Below are 17,103 nucleotides of genomic sequence, written 5' to 3'. Positions count from 1 at the left end.
CAAGTTGAAAAACTTATTCGGGTGTTACCATTTAGTGGTCAATTGTACGGAATATGTACTTCACTGTGCAACCTACTAATAAAAGTCTCAATCAATCAATCAATGTATATGTGTGTGTGTGTGTATATATATATAAACACACACATATATATTAGGGATGTCCGATAATATCGGACTGCCGATATCGGCCGATAAATCCTTTAAAATGTAATATCGGAAATTATCGGTATCGGTTTCAAAATTATCGGTTTCAAAAAGTAAAATATATGACTTTATAAAATGCAGCTGTGTACACGGAAGTAGGGAGAAGTTCAGAGCGCCGATAAACCTTAAAGGCACTGCCTTTGTGTGCTGGCCCAGTCACATAATATCTACGGCTTTTCACACACACAAGTGAATGCAAGCCATACTCGGTCAACAGCCATACAGGTCACACTGACGGTGGCCGTATAAGCAACTTTAACACTGTTACAAATATGTGCCACACTGTGAACCCACACCAAACAAGAATGACAAACACGTTTCGGGAGAACATCCGCACCGTAACACAACAGAACAAATACCCAGAACCCCTTGCAGCACTAACTCTTCCGGGACGCTACAATATACACCCCCGCTCCCACCTCAACCTCCTCATGCTCTCTCAGGGAGAGCATGTCCCAAATTCCAAGCTGCATGTTAAAAAAAATAATGCACGTTGTGACTTCAATAATAAATATGGCAGTGCCATGTTGGCATTTTTTTCCATAACTTGAGTTGATTTATTTTGGAAAACCTTGTTTCATTGTTTAATGCATCCAGCGGGGCATCACAACAATATTAGGCATAATAATGTGTTAATTCCACGACTGTATATATCGGTATTGGTTGATATCGGAATTGGTAATTAAGAGTTGGACAATATCGGATATCGGCAAAAAATCCATTATCGGACATCTCTAATATATATATATATATATATATATATATACACACACACACACACACGTGTATGTATATATATATATGTGTGTATATGTATATATGTGTGTGTGTTAGGGCTGCAGCTAACAACTAATTTGATAATCGATTAATCTGTTGATAATTACTTCGATTGATAATCGGATAAAAGAGACAAACTATATTTCTATCCTTTCCAGTATTTTATTGAAAAGAAACAGCATGCTGGCACCATACTTATTTTGATTGTTTCTCAGCTGTTTGTAAATGTTGCACTTTATAAATAAAGGTTTATAAAAAAATAAAATTAAATAAATAAATAAAAGTAGCCTTTGCGCATGCGCATAGCATAGATCCAACTAATCGATGACTTAATTAATCGCCAACTATTTTTATAATCGATTTAATCGATTGGTTGTTGCAGCCCTAGTGTGTGTGTGTGTGTGTATATATATATATATATATATATATATATATATATATATATATATATATATATATATATATATGCGTGTATACATGTGTATATATAAATGTGTGTATATATATATTTATAATTATACAGGGCTTGAATTTAACTACGGCAACTGCCGCGACCGCCTTCGTCATTTTCCGCAATGCCCTAAAAAATTGACCGTCGGCCGCCAGAACATGCCATGACCACCCTTGACTTTTTACTTGTTAATGGACTAGGGATGTAACAGTAAACGGTATAATGATAATTTGCGATAAAATTCCAGATGGTTAGTAACACTGTCGAATTTTTTAATTACCGAAAATTCCAGATGGTTAGTAACGCCGTTTAATTTTTTAATTACCGAAAAAACGTCATTTATTAATGCATTTTAGGCAACACCAAGTCATGCGCATGCACAATAGCGTCGTCTGGCTTGATAATCATAGCGGACCAACCACACAGGCTTTGCTCCGGAGATTACCCCTCTAGAGTAAATGGAGCCAAGCGCTTGGTTTAACGTCATTTTCCCTCGCTTCCCGCCGTGCGTTTAAGAGCGCAATGCTGTGTTTAGATGGAGACAGGTGTGGACAATATTGGAGACAGACGCACTTGTCCCCACGTTAAAATTATACAGCGAAGGAGAAAACTATTTGATGTTGCTCAATACAGCGTCCATCAGCTGCTGTGACTGAGAGTTAATGACGTGAGGAAACATGCAGCAAGCGACGTGTTGTGAACGTTGTCACAACTTGTTTATGAAGTCTTTACTTTGTTTACTGTGATGTTCACTCGCCTTTTATTTAACTGCAAACTGCATCAGTGTTCAAATAACATCATTACTCGCTCAAATGCTTGTTCATCTCATCGAATTGAATGCAGGCGGTGAAGATTGTGTATTCGATGTGAGAGGTGTCGCTCCTCTTTATTTTTGTTGGCCAAACTGTTGCACTGATAAGAGGCGTTGGAGAAGAACAAAGCTTGTTTATTTGACTATCTTCATTAGCCAAAATAGCTTTGTTTCAAAAAGTAAACACCAGGTTTGGTTTTTTACAGTACTTGTGTTTTTTTCATGTCACAAAGGTATTACTTCAAAAACCATTCATATTTTAATAGAGGAAGTATTTTTTTTTTTTATTTCTTTACTCTATCATAATGTAAAAATAGAGCTAAAGGCATCATGTAATGACAAAAAGCTGACAAGTTGATATTAAAGAATCCTGAAAAACTAATATTTGTCTTTAGATATATGAATAACGTTTACTTATAGTCTTTTTATTAGACATTACAAATGGCATGTTGTTGTTACGTTCACACCCCAACACGGCTTTACCTAACAATCAGTAATCATGATTTCAATATTTATGATAATAATCTTAATTCTTACTTTGGCCATAATTGGCACCCCTAGCTCTTATACATGAACACTATTTCTATCTATATGAACAAAAAGCGCAGTTACGTCTTATGGCTATCAGGTGCCATCTTTCAACATTCTTTCATATATATATATGTATATATATGTATGTATGTATATATATATATGTATGTGTGTATATATATATATACATATATGTATATATATGTATGTATATATATGTATGTATATATATGTATGTATATATATGTATATATATATATATGTATATATATATGTATATATATGTGTGTATATATATATGTGTATATATATATATATATATATATATATATATATATATATATATACTAGCTAGCTGTTGCTAGCTAGCTAGCTGTTGCTAGCTAGCAGCTTTAATTTTTATTTTATTTTAATTTAATTTTTTTTATTTTATGTTATTTGTATTCTCATTGTTGCTTTTTATTAGGGTCCGCCCTGTACCCAGTACAAAGGACTCCCCCATATATATGTGTGTGTGTGTGCGCATTAATGCATGAATGCTTTAGAGCCCCTGCCTGGAAAGAAAATAATGTTTGCCTTGATGCCCTTTAACTTGCCTTGGTTCACCAAAATATGAGCCCTCCTTTAAGGCAACAATTGCCTTGACCTTTAACTTTTTGTATTGATATTTATGTATATATGTGTATGTATTAGGGCTGTCAAAGTTGATGCGTTAACTATACGTTTTAATAACTGCACTAAAAAATGTTTGCGGAAAATTAACACACATGCGTCCTTTTTGGCTCTCGGGCCGTGCTGTAGCGGGGGAAACTGATGAGCCACAAGCGAGCAGAAATGGACAAAGAAAAGGCCACATTATGGAAATATCAGGTTCAAAGCCATAGCAAGCGGTTTTCCCGATAAAGGACTACTTTTTGCCAAGACGACATAACTGCAGTAAATGCAGTGGCGCTTCACTTCAGTGTTTAAATTACAGTTAAGGAGCAGTGGTAACATAACATTTAGATTGTTACTGTCACGGAATTAGTAAAATGGCATAAAAGCTCAACAGAAATCAAAGACGTTTGGCAGAAAGTCGAAAATGGCCTTTTTAAAAAAAATTGCAAACAGTCGATCCGATGACTTCACAATAAAAGCGCTATACTATAAATCCGGTTTAAATACATTGACGAAATAAAAATGTTTAACAATACGATCATGCTTTGTCGAAGATGTTTTGTAAAGTTATTCTGTGATACTTGCACCTAAAAATACTAGTACCTCAGTTGAAGAATATGGGGCCACCACTTTTTTGGCTAGCTGAAATATTTTGTAAATTATTTTATAACATGTTCAAGGAGACTGATAATTATATTTGATTATTACATTTGACAAATAGAGAAGGTTAAAACATTGCCATGCAGCAATATGAAGACCATTAACTTTTACAACATATCATGTACAGAATATCTGAAGCATTTATTCAGGTAAAAATATTACAGATTATATGACCAAACATCTTTGACAATCAAAGCATGATCATAACAATCCACATTGTGTGTTATTATTGGATGCAACTGGTGTCTAAACATGGTGTAGCTCCTTCTCTGAATGCGAGTAGTCCTAAAACAGGAATACAAGCTCTGTATTTATACAAAATCTGGCAAGACACCAACACACTGCAGGCAATTATTTTATTATTGTCTATAAAAGCGTGTGTCCTTTTTGTGTAGAGCTGTTTAAAAGAACCTAATGTTTTAAACACATGTAATTAGGCAAATTAATTGTCCATTCATTGTGTTAAAACTTGAAAATTATCTGTCAAGGATACACTTAATGATGAAAAATTATATCTTATCTGTGAATAAATGCGATTAATTTTGAGTTAACCATGAACGAAACGCGATCAATCGCGATTACATATTTTAATTGTTTGACAACGTTAATGTATATACGTGTGTATGTATACATATAAATATATATTCTTGATTGTATAAGCAAATTGCTTAACAATCGCACAGCGTCATGTCCATCAAATACTGTCCATACTGACCCATGCACGTCTCGGTCACATGGTTGCAACCCAGCAATAGAATGTATATGTTGACTAATTAAAAATGTTATGTATATTTTCAGTTAAATTAAGGAATCTGAAGTATTTTCTATTAGAAATCTGCTTATTGATTTTAAAGATCTCAACATTATGTCCAGGTTAAGTTGACGCTTTTTTTCATACTTGTTTTCTCACGTTTTATAGGTTTGTGGTTCTCAAGGAGATCTGACCATCATAACAGAAGCTGTTAATGTTGGTCAAGTTTTTGGTTACGCAAATAAATATTTCTCAATACAATATCTTTGTTCTGTCCGTTATTTACACAGAGTTGCTGCTGGCGGCATATTTTTCATTTATAAACAGAAGTGATATGTGTTATGTCCTCTATTAATACATTGTTGGATTGGCAATAGTTGAGTGAAATTAATGGTTATTGTAGAGTATTGGCAGAAATGTTTTGTTGTTTTTAGATCAAGTATAAAGCTGCAATGTCCACAATAACTTATGTGCTTGAAAAAAGGAATGTATAGCATAAAGAGCAGCGGTGGCACATATAGGCATATTTCAAAGTAATTTTTCAAGAAAACAAACAAATGTAGTTAGTAATAATTTGCAAAGCTCACCTTTGATGCACAGTGATTGATAACTGTCACTGTTAAAACAACAATGAAAGTAACAATTAGCAGTTTTGAATATACAAAATTGTATTTATAAATTGGGAGTATGTCCATTTGTACATTAGTTTGGGGGTTATTTACACTACTTGATAGTATTCTTTAACCAACACATGTGAACATTAGGGGTGTTAAGTAATGGATTGAAAAGTCTAATATGGCTAATTTTAACTGTTAAGTGAAATGAATGTACCTAAGGAAACAAAAATGGAGTATCCACACATTTCCCTCGCTACAAGGAGTTTGATTTTGGGATTTCCAACATCAAGTGAAGTAGCATGAATGTGATTGGTTGGTCTCCCCAGCAGAGGCGTTGCTCTTTTTCAAGCTGACCAATCAGCGGCCGCCACGTTTTATGAAAGGCAGCAAGTCAAACGGCCCGCCCCGAGCGTCGTTCATTGAAGAAGGAGAAGGCCGCTCTGTCGCACCTTTTCTCAGCACGAAGACAGCCATGTCCAAACTCGTAAAGCTTTTTGTCGGCGGCCTCAATGTGCAGACGACGGACGATGGCCTTCGGTGCTATTTCGAGCAGTTCGGAATCCTTAGCGACTGCGTGGTGGTGATGAACCAGCAGCTGGGACGGTCCCGCTGCTTCGGCTTCATAACCTACTCGACGCCGGAGGAGGCCGACGCAGCAATGGCGTCCAAGCCACATGTCGTTGACGGACACAACGTGGAGCTGAAAAGAGCCGTCGCCCGGGAGGAGGCAAACAACCCGGAAATCTCCGCCAACGTCAAGAAGATCTTCGTCGGCGGCGTGAGAGACCACATTGAGTCCGACAACCTTGCCGACTACTTCTCCCAGTACGGCATGGTGGAGAAGGCCGAGATCATCGTCGACAAGCTGACCGGCAGGAAGCGTGGCTTCGCCTTTGTCTTCTTTCAGGACACCGACGCGGCCACCAAGGCGGCGCTCACCAAGTTCCACACCATCAACGGGAACAAAGTGGAGGTGAAGAAGGCCATGAGCAAGCACGAGATGTCGAATACCGGCGGCGGCCGTGGCGGCGGCGGCGTTGGTGGTGGAAGGGGTCGCGGCAGAGGGATGCCGAGCTTCGGCGGCGGTAGAGGCGGCTACGGCGGAGGAGGCTTTGGGGGCAGCGGCGGCAGCTACGGAGGTGGCTACGGGGGAGGTTATGGCGCCGGCGGCGGCGGCGGTGGTGGTGGCTACAACGGCAGTGGAGGCGGCGCTGGCTACGGTGGTGGCTACGGCGGGGGATACGAAGAGTACGACAACAGCATGGGCGGCGGTTACAGCAACGGTGACTTTGGGGGAGGCTACGGACAGCAGCAGTCCACTTACGGTGCAATGAAGGGGGGCAACTATTCCTCCTTCAGGAGCGCAGCCCCGTACAGCAGAGGCGGCTACGGCAGGGGGGGTGGAGGCGGAGGAGGAGGCTACTCACAGGGCTATTAGATTTCCCTCCACTTTTCATACAGCAGCCATGGGGGGAGATCCTGCTTCTAGTGAACTTGAATACACACCAACATGGGGGGTCTCTGAGTCGAATGAATGAGTGCCCGCCTGGACCCCCATCTCTCTTATTCCTCTTTATGGACGTTACTAAGAATTGTGAATTATTGCAATGTAACTACGTTTGTCACTGCTCTGTGAAGTCGTTTTTATGTCTCAGGCTTTTTAAGGGAAGTGAATTGAGTTTCCTAGTCTTCGACATTATTTTTTAATGTGACAAATCTATTTCTGTAGACATGTCGCAGATTGAGTTAAATCAAAAACACGTTTTTTTCCACTTTGCTTTGTCATTTCATGTTTGTTTTAGATTAAAACTGTTTTTTGAAATCAATGTCCAGCACATCCTTATGTTTGGTTTTTAATGTTCGAAAATCAACCCCATTTTACACCAAGCATGCAGACTGGTGGCCACCAGGGAGCAGCAGCGTCGCCCATTGTCTACTCGTGAGGGCGATACTGCAAATGTTGGTATCAACCTAAATCGATAATAAACTATCCGGGGGAGGGGGGAACGGGTCGAAGCGTTTGGGAAACATAATACATGCAAAATTAAAGCCTGGCTCTTTTTCGCCAAACATCCCAAAAAATGTATGTACACAAAATGTAACAAAAGCTAAATTACAATGCTGGTATCGACCTAAATTCGATACTGCTTGTTATCAATGCAGCAGACATGTGCTCCATGTCGGCCATTTTATTTGGGATGGGGTGAAGGGTAGAGACAAAAGGCTCCCCGTGATAGTTGTTAGATTGTTTGATACAAAACCTCCAATATTTGCATTTGATTTAAATTTATTTCATTAAAGATTTTTTAGTTTTGGGGGGAAAGGCCCAATTTTTTTTTAATTAGTATTTTCGTTGTCTTCACCCACCCCGCTTAAATCACTGCTCTGATCGCCCATACATACAAACGGTTCGAGCACTCACTCTGACATATTTTCAAGTCCGCGGCCTGCAAAACTATTCAGAACCTTTTTAGTTTTCAGTACCAAATTGTACAGGTGAAAACTTTCCTCCCTGCATTCAAACATCACATTTCCAATGCAAACTGACCATCTTATGTTTTATATTATTAAAACGGGTGTAGACATCCATCCATTTTCTACAACTGGTGTTATAATCGTAGGTTTTGCACAGTAGTGATTTTAAAAACACAATTGTGCTTTTTAACTTCCTAATAGACGATCTTCGTGTCCGTGGGCGCTCTTGCCCTCCGTGTTGCTGTGTAGCCTCAGCGAGGATGGACGATGCGTCGCTGGGGTAAGTTACCGAACAGCGGCCGTAATTCCGACACTCCGCGATTAACGATACTGGTGCCCTTTTATTTTCACGTCACGTCTTTATATTCTGTCCTCATAACGACTTGGAAACGCGCGTCCTGCCTGTTTGCGACCCCATCTTAGCTGGGTAGCGGCGTCAAGTTAGCTAGCGTCGATGACAGTCACGTTGTCAAGTAAACTTTAAACTCTTGGGCACATTTTTATCACCTAATGTTCATTTTTAGGCGGACGACGAGTGCATTTTAAACACCCGTTCAGTGGGTCTGAGCAACACCTCATGATAGTTGGCAGTCGGAAGCTATCGTGTTAGCGTAAAGTTGTCTCGCTGTGCTAGCTAGTGCTAGTCAACAATCTAACGTGATTAGTGACAATTGTCTTATTAACAAAAGACAATAACATCGACAGTATTGTATTTAAATCAGCGAATGACTTTCCCCCCACGCCTATCAACTATCAAAACTTGACAAAAGTCCACAAAGTGTTATACTAAGTGATGCCTCCATCTATTTCCTACCGCTTGTCCATGTTTGAGTTTAATGTTGATACTTGACATTCTATTGTAGACCAGTGCTTTTCAACCTTTTTTGAGCCAAGGCACATTTTTTTACATTGAAAAAATCCGGGGGCACACCACCAGCAGAAATCATTGAACAATTAAACTCAGTAGCCGACATTGACAATAAAAAGTTGTTGCTGCAATTGTTGGATATGAATTTAAACCAGTGGTCCCCAACCACCGGGCTGTGGCCCGGTACCGGTCCGTGGATCGATTGCTACCGGCCGCACAAGAATTATTATTTTTTTGTATTACAAACCCCGTTTCCATATGAGTTAGCAAATTGTGTTAGATGTAAATATAAACGGAATACAATGATTTGCAAATCCTTTTCCACCCATATTCAATTGAATGCACTACAAAGACAAGATATTTGAAGTTCAAAATCATAAGCTTTTTTTTTTTTTAAATACTAATTAACTTAGAATTTCATGGCTGCAACACATGCCAAAGTAGTTGGGAAAGGGCATGTTCACCACTGTGTTACATGGCCTTTCCTTTTAACAACACTTTAGTAAACGTTTGGGAACTGAGGAGACACATTTTTTAAGCTTCTCAGGTGGAATTATTTCCCATTCTTGCTTGATGTACAGCTTAAGTTGTTCAACAGTCCTGGTGTCTCCGTTGTGGTATTTTAGGCTTCATAATGCGCCACACATTTTCAATGGGAGACAGGTCTGGACTACAGGCAGGCCAGTCTAGTACCCGCACTCTTTTACTATGAAGCCATGTTGATGTAACACGTGGCTTGGCATTGTCTTGCTGAAATAAGCAGGGGCGTCCATGGTAACGTTGCTTGGATGGCAACATATGTTGCTCCAAAACCTGTATGTACCTTTCAGCATTAATGGCGCCTTCACAGATGTGTAAGTTACCAATGTCTTGGGCACTAATACACCCCCATACCATCACACATGCTGGCTTTTACACTTTGCGCCTAGAACAATCCGGATGGTTCTTTTCCTCTTTGGTCCGGAGGACACGACGTCCACGGTTTCCAAAAACAATTTCAAATGTGGACTCGTCAGACCACAGAACACTTTTCCACTTTGTATCAGTCCATCTTAGATGAGCTCAGGCCCAGCGAAGCCGACAGCGTTTCTGGGTGTTGTTGATAAACGGCCTTGCATAGGAGAGTTTTAACTTGCACTTACAGATGTAGCGACCAACTGTAGTTACTGACAGTGGGTTTCTGAAGTGTTCCTGAGCCCATGTGGTGATATCCTTTACACACAGATGTCGCTTATTGATGCAGTACAGCCTGAGGGATCGAAGGTCACAGGCTTAGCTGCTTACATGCAGTGATTTCTCCAGATTCTCTGAACCCTTTGATGATGTTACGGACCGTAGATGGTGAAATCCCTAAATTCCTTACAATAGCTGGTTGAGAAAGGTTTTTCTTAAACTGTTCAACAATTTGCTCACGCATTTGTTGACAAAGTGGTGACCCTCGCCCCATCCTTGTTTGTGAATGACTGAGCATTTCATGGAATCTACTTTTATACACAATCATGGCACCCACCTGTTCCCAATTTGCCTGTTCACCTGTGGGATGTTCCAAATGTTTGGTGAGCATTCCTCAACTTTATCAGTATTTATTGCCACCTTTCCCAACTTCTTTGTCATGTGTTGCTGGCATCAAATTCTAAAGTTAATGATTATTTGCAAATATGTTGTCTTTGTAGCATATTCAACTGAATATGGGTTGAAAATGATTTGCAAATCATTGTATTCCGTTTATATTTACATCTAACACAATTTCCCAACTCATATGGAAACAGGGTTTGTAAATCAACACAAAACACACAAGATACACTTACAATTAGTGCACCAACCCAAGCCCCCCCCCCCCCCCCCATTTACACTCATTCACACTCATTCGTACTAAAGGGTTGTTTCTTTCTGTTAATAATTCTGGTTCCTACATTATATATCAATATAGATCAATACAGTCTGCAGGGATACAGTCCGTAAGAACACATGATTGTATTTCTTTATGACAAAAAATAAAATATTACCGATATTGACAATTAAAAATTTGTTCTCGCAATTGTTGGATTTTAATTTCAACCATAACCAAGCATGCATCACTATAGCTCTTGTCTCAAAGTAGGTGTACTGTCACCACCTGTCACATCACGCCGTGACTTATTTTGAGTTTTTTGGTGTTTTCCTGTGTGTAGTGTTTAAATTCTTGTCTTGCCCTCCTATTTTGGTGGCTTTTTCTCTTTTTTTGGTATTTTCCTGTAGCAGTTTCATGTCTACCTTGAGAATATATATATATATATATATATATATATATATATATATATATATATATATATATATATATATATATATATATATATATACACACACACACACACACACACACTCTAAAAACTTTTTTTTTTTAAATATTATGAATCAATTTAGAACCGGGATGAATAAGAATCGCAATTCGGAAGTGAATCTATGTTTTTTTTGGCACACCCACTAGATTGTGTGCCTAAAAAGTGACCAGTGAATCATAGCTTTTAAATGACGTAACTTAAAGCTTGTTCTCTGTCACCAATGATCCAGAGCCGTCGTGTCATGTCTCGCCAGCGAGCATGTGCCCTCGCGTCTCAAGTGCAACGCCGAGCCAGATGAGGACGAGGCGGGAAATGGCGGGATGTTCACGTTCAACCACACGCACATGAGGAAAGCCTTCCAGCTCATGAACGACCTAAGAGGGTGTGTTGCTCTTTGGATGCCCAGTTGACGTCCTCCTCCGGCTGCCCATGTTCATCTTGTCTGTCTTCCAGTAAGAACATGCTGTGTGACGTCCAGCTGGTGGCGGGAAGCGTCACAGTGGCGGCGCACAGGGTGGTCCTGGCCGCCTCCAGCCCATACTTCTGTGCCATGTTCACAGGTGCACGACCCCTGTGTTTAATTCCACCTGCATGATTTGACGCTGACCTGTGTGTGTGTGTATCTGGGTATGTGTAGGTGACATGAGCGAAAGCAAGGCCCAGCGGGTGGAGATCGGCGAGGTGGATGGTCCGACGCTCAGTAAGCTTGTGGACTACATCTACACAGCCGAAATAGAAGTCACTGAGGACAACGTCCAGGTGAGCGTGACTGGATGTCGGAATTATCACAATAGGAGTGTGATAGTCAAAAGAAACCAAAAAACATTGCTCAATCTAGGGCTGGGCGATATATCGAGTTTGTAAGATATATCGATATAGTTTTAAACAAGATATGAATTAAGAAAATATCGTAAAATCGATATAATTTATTTCACGTCAAAATGACCAAACGGCGCTTATTTGTTGTGTTCCTTGTTCTCCCCCGCTTCCCACCCCTCTCAAAACTCCATGGGCTACTAAACCCCTCCCCTTCCTCCTTCCAAGACTTGCTTACACGTATAAGAACATCCATGATTGGTTAAGATTAGGGCAAACATTACGAACAGGCCAATCAGAGGCAAGATAGGGCGGGTCATGGAACCAGGAAGAGAAATCACAACAGACATCCCAAATGGTGACAAGAGAAGAGGTAATATTCAAGCGGGCGATTTATATATTTAAAAACTAGTGGAAGATGGCAGAGGGATTATCTTCCTGAGATTTATCTTTTATTGGTGGAGACGACATCCAGGAAACCCACAATGTGTCTACTTGGCCACATTTGGACAAATGTATGTGTCTGGATAAAACATTCATTTGAGTTGTTTACCTTGTAAGCCCAAATCAAAACTGTTCTCCAGTTGCCAAGGCGGGCATATTTCGCAGGAGAAATGCTGCCAAAAATGTATGCCGAAGTGAGGAAGATCATAGCCGCACAATTAAGTAAAGTCACTTACTTGGCGCTGACCAGAACCGTACGTGTGTGACAGTCCATTACATCGTCGACTGGGAATTAAAAAGTGCCTGCCTGCAAATGTATTTTTTATCTGAGTTTGATACATTTTGTATTATTTGCACAGCCATGTTATTTATTTTATGTAGAAATAATATTTTTCTATTTTATTTATGTTATGTAATTCTGTGCTAGTTAAACAGTTTATTTTCTGTGCTGTTTAATACCCATCTTGACTAACTAAGTTAATAAAAGTGCCACTGACTGTTTACAGTACAGTTGTCATTCACTTCAATTTCACTGAATATCGCTCAAAATTGAATATCTTTATACTGTATGTATACTTTCACCGGAAAATATATCGAGATATACTTTTTCGTCCATATCGCCCAGCCCTAGCTCAATCATGACCCTGACAAAAGGACTGGGCGTTATGGTCGAAAACTCTATTACAATATAAGTGTTTTATATTGGTCGATACAGATCAATATTTTTTATGACCTATCGAAAATAAGGACCAGGAGAAAAATACATTAAATGTAAACATTTTTATTGAAAATGTAACCTGATTATAATCCCCTCACTATCAAGACAGAAAGGAAAGGAAATGTCAGCACAACCATGGAAGACACTCCAACAATCAATATAAACAAAATTCTAAAATCACATTGAACACTTAGCTATAATTTGTTAAAATTGAGGTGCAAAAATAATAATAACGTGTAACAAAATAGTGCAAAGTGTGAAAATGTAAACACACAGAAACCTGTGAAGAACTATTTTTTTACAGGTTTGCTCAAGGGTATTACTGTCTGACTACGGTCACTTTTTTAAAAAATCCCCAAAACTGCCATACTGTCGAGGTGACTTTTTCTGTTTTATCCACGATTTCTTCGCCCTCTGCAGCACTCATTTAAAAAAAAAAAAATTCACTCCATGCAAAGAATCAACTGTGAAACAACAAGATGGCGCAACCAAACGTTTCTGGATCGGCTGTTAACGTGTCATTCCAACTGATCGGTGATCACTTCTTGCATTGCTAGGTTACTAGAGAGCAAGTGTCTTTATTTATGCAACCAACCTTGCTGCGCAACTTTCGGTTTCTTTCGACGAAGAAGAAAAAAAAAATCCAACATTTATTGAACACACTTTTCATATATATCGATTACGTGTCTGTCGCGATAAATATTGATATCATTTAATCGCCCAGCCTTACCTGATAAGCTACTTTTTTGTTTGATTCTCATGCAGACATGACATACTAATGCATTACAACAGTTTACATGCACAATTAATGGCGTTATTGAGCAAAAGCGGTAAAAAAAATATAAATGTATGTTATATATAGATATATAATAATATAATGATATATTAATATCATTTAATTTAGGTCTAGCATAAATTACATTACATTGTAATACATTAAATGAAAGATTTTATTTAATACATCTTTAGTTAAGCACAGCATACGTTTAATTAAATTTTGAGTGCAATAAATTACAAACAACATTCGGATAAGCGGAAGAAGATGGATGTTAATTATTACACCATAGTTATAATCTTTATAGATAGGCTAAGCCTGTCATGTATGTCAATTGTACGGGATATGTACTGTAATGTGCAATCTACTAATAAAAGTTTCAATCAATCAAGCATTATTTAGATTTAATTTAATAGGTTGGGGCAGTAGTGTTGGCCCTGTGATGAGGAGGCAACTTGTCCAGGATGTACCCCGCCTACCACCCGAATGCAGCTGAGATAGGCTCCAGCACCCCCTGCGACCCCGAAAGAGACCAGCGGTAAAAAATGGATGGGTGGAAGGTTGGGGCATGTCTCTCTGCCTTAGAAGATAAATACTTTGGGTCCGGCACCATCTTCGTCTGTGAGCATGAAACAATTAAGTCTGCTCATTGAAATGTCTTCTAAGACAATCTGAACGGTCCATTTGGGAACAATTCATAGAATCTTTAACACTTTCAAGACATTAAAAAAAATGTTGACCACAAAAAGAAAAAAGAAAACTGTTACGATTGAGGAGGGCAATCATGTCTTCTGTTTTCGTCATCTTGGGAGCATTGATCAAACCTGACAATGAAAAGACATTTGATTCCAGCAATGTCGAGTGAAAGCAGCGGGACAATGTCGCAGCCTCGACACTTCCTGTCATTATTAAGACCAGGAAGTGTGCATGGAGAGAGACAGGAAATCCTCCCACTGTTAACTGCGGAGTGCCTGATGAGTGTGTTTAGTGCATCGTCGTCATTTTATTTGTATTTGCGATGGTCTGACGAAGCTTGTATACCAGGAAGAACGTCGGTCTTCATTACTATGGTAATATACTTACCATAGTAACAATATTTATAATACATACAGTGTACCGCGTGTAACTACAATGTTACATTGTTTATCAAGCTAGCTTATTCATTGTTTTGTTTTTTACAAAAAAAACTAGGCCCAGTGGTTAAAAAGGTGAAAATAGTGAAAAATGAATGGATCCTTCAAGAAAATATATTGTGTAACAAGACTTGTTCCTGCAGGTTCTGCTGCCGGCCGCCAGTCTGCTCCAACTGATGGATGTTCGTCAAGTTTGTTGCGACTTCCTTCAAGCGCAGCTTCACCCATCCAACTGTTTGGGCATTCGAGCTTTTGCCGACCTGCACACGTGCATGCAGCTCGTCAGCCAGGCGCACGCTTATGCTGGTATGTGTGTGTGTCTTTTTTTTTTTTTTTGGGTACACTCTTTTGTAGCATTTGATTGGTTGCTGCAATCCAAAATGTTAATAAAGCTCAAATCAGAATTTTTTAGGAAAATCAAAGCCAGCTTTTAGTCTCACTGCACAATGGTACAGTGTTGCTTTTGGCTTTAATTACATAGTAATACCACACAATAGTACAGTGTTGTGTACATGCTGCATTAGTAGTTTAGTCGTGTGTGTAAAATGGCACCACTCTGCAGCAGTATTATAGTAGTGTGTACATAATATAAAGTATGCACGTATTTTAGTAGGTGTGTGTATGACGTTCTCGAACGAATCAAATCTTTTGAACCGCTCTTTTAAGTGCAGGCATGTGAAATGTCGGCGTAAGCACGGAAATCTGTGTTTTTAAACATCCATTTTTGCGTCAAAATATAATTTCTGTGTTTTTTTAAGAGATATTGCAGCGTATAAGGACGGGAGTCAAAGGAAGAGTGTGAAAAGATGGAGCTAATTGTTTTGATGACATTCAGACGTTGTTTTCTTATCAGCAATCAAGCAGTATCTATACATCCGTGGCTTCTCAGCGCAACAACACACAACACTGGAAATGTGTCCCGTGAAACTTAGTGCGACAAGAGCAAAAGTTTGTTGGGTGAATTATGTAAACCCACTACTATATCAAAAAATAAGATTTAAACAAAATTTGTTGAACGCTTGCTTCAGCTACATGTAGGGCTGGGCGATATGGCATTTTATTAATATGTCGATATTTTTAGGCCATGTCACGATACACAATATATATCTCGATATTTTGCCTTAACCTTCCTGTATGATGATTCTATGTGTCTACATTAAAACATTCCTGTTCATGCTGCATTAATGTATGCTCATTTTAAACATCATGCTGAGAGGGAAATCACAACTAAGTCAATTTAGCAAAACTGTATTTATTAAACAGTTATTAAGCAGTGGCACAAACATTCATGTCATTTCCAAAACAGAAAGTGCAAGATTGTCAGAGACATTTTAAAACAAGCAATTTAGCAATTTTGTGCATGATGTCACTAAGATGAAAAATCAAAACAACACTAAATTAAAGTGCACTTTTTGTACAGAACGGCACTAGAATATTTAAAAACAAATAAAGTGCACTTTTGTGCATGATGTCACACAAGATATTTCAATAACTGTAAAATAAAAATGAGCTGCATAATCAAATCAAATAGTGTATGTCCTTCACTATGTGGTAGGTTACTGCGGACGTTATCTCCTTCTGTTGTTGACTATTTTTTTCATACGGTGTTGATGTGGAAATGGAAGACGCCAGCCTCAATTGGGTCAGTGCTGGTTGCTTAGGCATTTTGTTGGTGTGGCACCGGCCGGAGATGTTGACATGCAGAGTTTCAAGCACTCTTCATTCTCTCGCGGGTGACTTTTGAAATGATGCTGCAAATCAGTAGTGCCGCTACGTTTTGTAGCAACACTTTTGCCGCATGCTTTACATATTACGGTTGTCTGTTCAACATCTTCCCGCTTGAAGCCAAACCACCGCCAGATGATGGACCCCCGTGCTGTTTTTCTTGGGAATGAATTCTTCTTCCTCCATTTGTTACCAGATTCACACCTTCTCTCTCTCGTATTACCACTCGCACCGCTCCGCTTGCACCACCTGCCACGGCTAACGTAACCCATTCGGCTAACTCTGTGCTCCGCGAGGAGCGTATGACGTTGCACGCGCGGTGTATATATCAAGGTGCGCTTGTTTTATGTCTCTGTGAGAAGGAGAGAC

The 17,103-nt window shown here is 39.2% G+C and overlaps 2 protein-coding genes across 3 annotated transcripts in view; both read left to right on the top strand.

Moving 5' to 3' along the window:
* Window positions 1-5,795: 5,795 nt before the first annotated feature.
* LOC133645148 (heterogeneous nuclear ribonucleoprotein A0-like) lies at window positions 5,796-7,285 on the top strand. The gene has a single exon (XM_062039994.1). The coding sequence runs from the start codon at window positions 5,836-5,838 to the stop codon at window positions 6,895-6,897; it is 1,062 nt and encodes a 353-aa protein (XP_061895978.1). The 5' UTR covers window positions 5,796-5,835; the 3' UTR covers window positions 6,898-7,285.
* Window positions 7,286-7,667: 382 nt separating this feature from the next.
* The window catches only part of klhl3 (kelch-like family member 3), a 31,596-nt gene continuing 22,160 nt past the window's right edge, over window positions 7,668-17,103 (top strand). The window contains exons 1-6 of one of the 2 annotated variants that reach the window (XM_062039992.1): window positions 7,668-7,955; window positions 8,136-8,214; window positions 11,353-11,505; window positions 11,577-11,683; window positions 11,761-11,882; window positions 15,153-15,315. In XM_062039992.1, the coding sequence (XP_061895976.1) occupies window positions 8,195-8,214; window positions 11,353-11,505; window positions 11,577-11,683; window positions 11,761-11,882; window positions 15,153-15,315 (565 nt within the window). In that variant the 5' untranslated portion in view covers window positions 7,668-7,955; window positions 8,136-8,194. The remainder of the gene's footprint in view (window positions 7,956-8,135; window positions 8,215-11,352; window positions 11,506-11,576; window positions 11,684-11,760; window positions 11,883-15,152; window positions 15,316-17,103) is intronic. The other variant, XM_062039991.1, reaches the window with a different exon arrangement.

This window comes from Entelurus aequoreus, linkage group LG28 (assembly GCF_033978785.1).
Source record: "Entelurus aequoreus isolate RoL-2023_Sb linkage group LG28, RoL_Eaeq_v1.1, whole genome shotgun sequence".
NCBI classification, from domain to species: Eukaryota; Metazoa; Chordata; class Actinopteri; order Syngnathiformes; family Syngnathidae; genus Entelurus; species Entelurus aequoreus.
The sequence above is the reverse complement of the archived record's forward strand: the minus strand, read 5'-3'. Positions and strand labels throughout refer to the sequence as shown.